The sequence below is a fragment of the Azolla caroliniana genome, unplaced genomic scaffold, assembly GCF_043228905.1.
Source record: "Azolla caroliniana isolate FFs.n. ecotype wild unplaced genomic scaffold, voAzoCaro1.0.p SCAF_4, whole genome shotgun sequence".
NCBI lineage: Eukaryota > Viridiplantae > Streptophyta > Polypodiopsida > Salviniales > Salviniaceae > Azolla > Azolla caroliniana.
Window position 1 is genome coordinate 795,162 of NW_028230439.1, and position 7,589 is coordinate 802,750.

Genomic DNA, 7,589 nt, shown 5'->3' on the forward strand with positions numbered 1-7,589 from the left:
AATGTTGAGGTGATAGTTCCCAGTGTGAAACCTCTTTAACCTAGCAAGCATGACAACCTTGGGTGATACCATGCGCATCCTTATGAAGCAAATAACATAGGGCAAACGATTGTGGCTTTGTCATGAACCTTTTAGAGCTGATTTTCACCTTCATTGAGTTGAGTTTACATTTTTTTTAAACCCTACACTTCTTATAATAGTTGTACACTTGCTCAGAATTCAAATGCATAGTTATCAAATTTCATAATATGGTTTACCTTTTCATCAGTCAACTTGTCATAAAGAATTAAGTGGTGATATTTATTAACAAGCAATGTTACGATCTCATAATAGAGATTTAATTTGTCAATGTATAAATAGAATTAGCAACTAGAATTTTGTTGATCTGACGAATCGCACGTAGAGAAGCTAAGAAGATCCAACAATTGTAATGTACTAGAACAGCAGTTTAGTTGGAATACTATGTACACAATCCATAAGCGATGATTTTAATTTTGGTACATAGGTTAGTTTGGTATTCCAAACAAACCATGAGATAGGAACAGCTGCAGGTATAGGGTTTAGGGTTGAGATTTAATTATTACTACAATCTTTTATAATTTTATATTCCTTTGCAAACTTGGAGCCGTTCAAAAAAATAAAGAGTCCTTTTGAAGAGCTTGGTGATGCAAATACATTGTCACTGTGATTACTGGAGAAGGAGATGACAACCGATACAAACTAGTGCTCATTAATAATGGAAACAAAAGGACAAGTAAATTAGAGGACATGGAGCTGCTTCCAAAATTAAACCATACCCACACATTTAACAATGAAACGTCCACAAATTTCTGTATGAAGCTATTAATTTAGCTTAAATTCCCCTCTTCGGACTTCAATTATTTCTTCTATTTCAGTAATTGGATTGAGGATTGAATAGCATTGAGTTGATCAATTCTGCATCTTTTGTATGCCCCATCCAGTAGAACCAGTCCTGAAAGTATAGACTTTTTTTCTTGTTGAGCAGAAGAACCATTTGAATGAATTCTGGCATCGTTGTGGTTATATTCAAAACCAACTCTCTCCTTAATCCTTCTGAGTGCAGTTTCCTCTTCAGAATCATCTTCAACATGCCTCTTCCCTTTAGATTTTGTGATTTCAGCTGCTGGAACTAATGTAACCGCATCATCGCTTCTCACCGTATTATCATCTACTACTATCACATTGGTGGCGGCAGTCTCTGTAATGGCATCACTCAATACCTCACCTCCACACGTGGTTTGGCATGTTTCCCCTTCCAACTCAGTCGTCGGCAGTGTAGTCCCAAATGAAGGTAACACACCAGAAGTTTCAATACTGTCAGGAAGCTTACCAATCGCACACGGCCTCCAGTTTTCGTCAGCAACAGTCCATGCTGCCTTGCTGATGGTGGTGACCTCGACCTCAAGAGAGTTACTGCCACCAAGCATGCCATGTCTGTGTTTGCAAAGCACATGAACATTCTTTACAGCTTCTAGAATTGATTTTTCGTTATCCTTCAGGTTACCATCAACTGTCTCATCAGCGCCACTGCTGCCTGCCACCCCTCCAAGATTGCCATTACTACAGTTTCCATACCTGTCTTCTGCATCAGAAGCATCCAATTCCACTTGTAACTGCAGCACCGCATCACTCATCTCAACAAGCCTACTGGCATGACGAGACCGATATTTCCAAGGAGAATGGTCAAGCAAAAAACTCAGTAATCGCATGCTTGACGCATCTCTCTTGCTACCCTTAATACACAAAGATATCAGTTCTCTTGATAGGCGAGGAACATTCGAAGATAACTCTCCGATTACAGATTGCCACATTTTATCTCCAGAAACACATCGTTCCAAAAGGCCTTCATTCACTAAAATGGTAGCCACCTCAGGGACAGCCGATGAAACTAACTTTATGAGATTTTCAAGATCTTTTTTCACTCTTGATCCTGATAAAAAATAAAGGATTATTGCAAATATATAATGATTAATGTTAACTTTGCGTGGATCAAGGCAGGAAGATGTTCAAACCTTTTGATCTGTCTTTGGATGAATAATCATATAATTCACGTTTTATATGTTCAGATGAATCATGAAGAACCTGTTTTTGAGCTTCCCAATAGTGAACTTTCAGCCATTCAAGTGCCTGCAAAGATAGTTGGTTTCTCTTAGTATAGTATAAGGTGCAATTACAGGAAAGTTAAACAATACAAATCCGATAGCTTAATACACATCTAAACATATACACCATGCATTCCTTTGTTTTTCTTAAATTTGGACTCCCAATCTTCACTAAAGAGAAGTTATTGTACCTTCTTGCTTGCAAGCTGCAGGAATGGAAGAGATGGAAGTTCCTTATGAGCCACTTCTGAAAATGATCATCAACCAGTTTCTATGATTTTTCAGTCTCTACTCATTAGTATTTTCAGCAAACTACATGTGTACAGTTGACTAATTCATAGATTAAACCTGGACATATGCACACAACTTATGTCATGTAGAATTGTTTACCATGACGAATATCAACTAACATTCTAGGAAGCCCAGCAGCTTCTGCTCGCTCTGCAACAGACGTTGAATTCTGCCATTTAGATTGGTCAACAACTCCATTGACGAGCCTGATCATGAAGGACATGTCAGTCCTGGATCTAAAGTGAACTCATCCTAGATGTACTCCAGTAAGTCATAAATTGAACGTTTTTACTTATAAATGAGAAAGTAAAGCAAGAACCATAACATTTTGATATTCGCATTTTCATTAGTTCTAACAAAGAATTAATAATTACTTACCCTATGTACATTCTATACAAATACTATTGTTTTAAGGTTAATAAGTAATCAAAGGATCCAAAAAAACAGCAAAATATAATCAATGTTAAGGAGGTTAATGATCCACCACAGGAGGCAAAGAAGCTGTGTGTATGTGTGTGATGGCACTTCGAACTCGACATGTGTCACATCCTCAAGAAATGGTAACTGTGTTTGGGCCACAGCTCCTAAGAGCACCCCCAAACCTGTGGAATACATGTGGACCCTCCATCCAGCAAAAAAGAAATACAACATCCAGCGTCTTGTTAAGCACAAATGTAAGGGCCTATAAAGGAACCCAATCAATCAAACAGCTGCAATTAAACCTCAAAGTAGTGAACATGTCATTTGTTTGATTAAATTGCGTTGAAACACAAGAGAAACGCAGGAAGTAACTACCGACAATGGAGTGCTTAGCAAATAACACCATCTACACAATATAAGGAAACAACTATCATCAAAGATCTGACATGGGAAGGTTTCGGGTCTGCAATTCAATAAGCTAAGTTCTTCCATTGTACAATCATTTTTCAAGTATTGTCCTTTGATGCCATAACAAGCTCAGGAGGCAGAGAGACAGAGATGGAAATGTACATAAAGAGGGAGGAGATTTCAACACTTTAGACCTAAATCCCATGGCCCACTGGTGGACCTAATAACAAAGGATCAGCAGCCTTCTAACATTAGCTCATTCAGTAGCGTGAGTTGGAGAGAAGAGTAAGCTGAATCGGTCGACAGCAATTCGGCTGAGACCGAAAAATCGACCGATTCCCAATTCGGTCAAGGCCGAAAGTCGAATAATAATCGATTAGGCTAATAGCCGAATTGGTCGAAGCTGACTCAGGGTTATATTTGAAAAAGCCCATATTGTGTACGAGTATAAATACACTAAGGGCAAAACATTATTAAAAGTCAGATAATGTTGTTGTTGCCTCTGTAGCTAAGTGTGTAAGAGAAAGAGAGAGTGCATGAGAGTGACTCCTCCGTAACCATCGGTCTGATGAAGTAGAACTCAAGGTTGTTGCCTTGTAGTTTCTTGTTTTATTCCTTTCTCCCATAGTGATATAGTTCAGATTCTGTGGACTCCCATGGTTTTTTCCCTTCAAGGGTTTTCCACTTTTACTTTTACTTTCTGTCTTCCACTTTCTGTCATTTTGATCTTTGCACCAACATACGCACGTGTATTAACCAGTTGTGGCTGATAGTATCCTCATCAAATTGGTATCAGAGCGAGATGGACGAACATTTTGGTGGAATGTTCAAGTTAACTGGCTCCAACTACTCTGTGTGGAAGTCGAAGATGTTAACATAGTGCAACCTATGTGCACGAACATATTGTCACACTCTTGAGGTATTACTACACCCGTAGTTCCAAGAACTACAATACAAAAGGATATGGTCATTCACAAGAAGGAATATAGAAAACCATCTTGCCTTTTTCTATATACTACATTACTCCTAGTTCTATATGAATGACTGTTAGAATACATACCTCATGATAGCCATAGAATACATCAACCGAAGCATATCACCAGTGACAATGTTCTCTGGACTGCATATTCCCCTGCAAAATGAGAAATGGAATCTTCATAAATGAAACTAAAGGTAGAATACACACAAAAAATCGCACTGCATAAGCGTCTGCACAAGTCCAGATGTTAAAACGGAAACTGGTGTAGTGATCCATTTGTATAATGGTCAACTGCAGAACAAATTACATAAAATGTTAGTACTAATAGGTTCACAGGATTTGATCTTCTTCATCATTCATCATTAGCCAAAACTGGCCTCGTGAAATTGACAATCTTCACTTTCTTCCTGATCATTCCTATGGATCACATTGTGCACATTACATCTCTTTCATGGAAGATTCTAAGATTTGAAGAGTTCTCAAAACTAATCCTCAATATACACTAATGTGATCACCCTACTGCGCCACTTTTAGTAAAAACATAAAAAATGAAACTTCTGCCATTTCAGAAAACGAATTGTGTCTACAACATCCCCATGTGTAGGCATAATAAAACTTGTCCAATTTTCTTATTATATTCTTCTTGATCTTGATAATTTCCCTCATCCAGTTTCAAAGCTGCCACAGAACAGGAAAATTTGTTGAAGTTGAATCCTTAAACAAGGTGTTCAAACTTGCATCAATAATGTGATCCAGCACTGCAATGCATTACCCATCAAGAAGGTGGCCACCTTACACACTTTAGAAGATTCAATAAAGTTGCCTCATATTTTCTGTATAAAAGTTAGTGCCTTCATCATATCTTGCACGTCACTCAAAGATGCAAGCTTCACAGTTGCACCCCCTTCTTCATTATCAATTGCCTTTCCTAAAGGTGTCAAACGGTCACAAATAGGCGCACATAGAAATAATCCTCTATCCTTTGTCATATTGGAGATCCCATTATATGGTCTGCTAACCAAATCAGAGGTTGGTCTATTCAATGCTTTCAAAAGAACATAGGATATCCGGCTAGGTACAAATATGTTGTACCTAGGATTAGCAACACTGGTTCTCATCAGTGCTCTCACATCTTCCCAGAGGAAGAAGAGTGAAATGACCTTGTGAAAACCCAAGTATAAAATGGCCTTAGAGCAAATTATTTTTGTAAAGAAAAGTATGAACGTAACTTTTGGACTCTTCCCATGCGCTTTTCACGTTCTATACTCTAAAGTTAAAGTATCTCTCTTTTCTTAAGCTTAAGCTTAAAGTCAACTATTGATTAAGTACTTAATTGAAAGTTGCTAATGGTTCCTTATTAAGACTTTTGCATTCCCTAGATAATGTAACAGTAATCATTATGTTTTTTTTTTTTTTTTTCCAAAAAAAGATACTACATTAGTATTAGAAAACCGCCATAAGGCTAAACATACAAGCTATACCGATCCCCTATATTTTTCTAAAGTCTAACCATTGGCTTGAATAAACACTTTGGTGTTGAGTAATCATTATGTTTTTGTCCTTGAGTGAGCACATTCTTAACCAATTCTTTGTTAAAGCCTGTAACCATAGATTGACACATGCGTGATATTCTCCATGCGCAATATTCTCTATATTCGAGAATATGAAATGGCCCTAAGAATATTAAAAAACCATTCGTTTTGTAAAATAGATATAAAATATTTATTTATTTATTTTACCAAAAAAATAACAATTATTCATTAATAAATTATAGTGTCAAGACAGTTTATGAAACTTATTTTAATTAATCAATTTTTAAAAAACGAATATTTTTATATTTACTATACAAATACAATTAGTATAAACTTTGAATATATGATTAGTTTGAAGTACTATTTTTAATGTCAAAATAAAAATATCCATAAATTTTGAGGGAATAAAAAGTGAGAAATTAATGAGCTTTTATTTTATTTATTAAAAATAAAATAAATACTTATAATTTCTAAGTTATACATTTATTATAAAAATTTAATAATGACAAATCCCCAAGTCTCTCTTTTATTATCCCTATTTATTGTTTAAGCTCCTTTTTTTTTATCCTAGAAAATTAAAAAAGACAAAGTTTTTTTTGTTTTTTTTAAAGTTAAACGAATACTTGACCGCCCATTCGTATTCGTATTCGTTTGCATTCGAATGGGAAACCCGACGAATGCGAATATGTCAATCTATGCCTGTAACCATTACGAAAACTCTAAAGACAATACAGAACACTTTGAAACTTCAGCAATGTCAGTCACTCCAGGCTGCAGAAGCTATTTGTTTTCAGAAACCTCCATAAAAACATGTAAGCCCTAAATGAAGCCCCACTTGCAATTTATTATATACCATATGTACTGGTGTACATTGCTCTAGTTAAAAAAAACATTTCTCATTTTTCTTGAGACAATATGTACAAAAGACTTATTGTGCCTCTGCAGCCAAAGACCAAGACAGAGAGAGCATCACTATAACAAACATCGCGACTATTGCACCAGCAACAAAGTCACAGAGAGCACCCCCATAACTCACGAGAGATGACTACAATGAACTTGATATACATAAACTGAGCAGAGAATGGTAGACCCAGACATGCTTTTAATAATTGTCAAACTACTTCTTTTCAACAATGTGTGAGTGCTAGTTATACAGAGATAATGTACAAATAAGGGCTTACAGAAGAAGATATTTAGAAAACTAAATGACTAGTGAAGAAAGGCACTCACGAGAAATGAGGATCTTTCCTCTGAATATTGATAAGGTCAGCAGTGATTTCTACAGAGATGGGCAAAGAGCTTCTTGATCTCCATGCGGCCACCTGAATTTTGGGGGAAAGAGAGTGAACGAGAAAATCAGAAAAGGTATGCATGAATGGATACGAACCGACACACACGCACGCACAGATGTTTGGTAACATATAGTTAAGCGTCAAAAAGACTTGCCTTGTTGAGGGCTGTTTCGGGTGAGGAAGAGAAGAGGGCATCGCACACCCGGCTCCATAGCTGCCAGCTCTCCCAAGGCACGAGCTTCAGGTGGTGCGCCATCTTTTCCGCTCTGCTCTGCTCTGCTCTGTTCTGTTCTGTTCTGCTCTGTTCTGCTCTGTTCTCACATTTACTGAAGAAGGGTCATATTCATAATATTTTGGTCTGTTTCTTCTGTTTGTTTGGTTCTCCACTGTGTGATATATATGTACATATGTAGAAGAGTTTCCTAGACCCATACAATTTGCCCAATCTACATGCAAAATGAGAGATCAAAGGAAGATAGTAGTGTATCCTGAACTTACACTTACAGAAGAGAAGGATTTGGACCCCTCCACGCGTGATAGAGTA

General features: G+C 36.9%; 1 protein-coding gene across 1 annotated transcript; it reads right to left on the reverse strand.

Annotated features, from left to right (window-relative positions):
- Nucleotides 1-628: 628 nt before the first annotated feature.
- LOC147864655 (las1-like family protein) lies at nucleotides 629-7,350 on the reverse strand. The gene is made up of 7 exons (XM_087318767.1): nucleotides 7,200-7,350; nucleotides 6,984-7,075; nucleotides 4,303-4,374; nucleotides 2,514-2,620; nucleotides 2,315-2,370; nucleotides 2,034-2,148; nucleotides 629-1,951 (listed from the first exon to the last, which is right to left on the reverse strand). The coding sequence occupies exons 1-7, from the start codon at nucleotides 7,299-7,301 to the stop codon at nucleotides 888-890; spliced, it is 1,608 nt and encodes a 535-aa protein (XP_087174893.1). The 5' UTR covers nucleotides 7,302-7,350; the 3' UTR covers nucleotides 629-887.
- Between the last annotated feature and the right edge of the window lie 239 nt (nucleotides 7,351-7,589).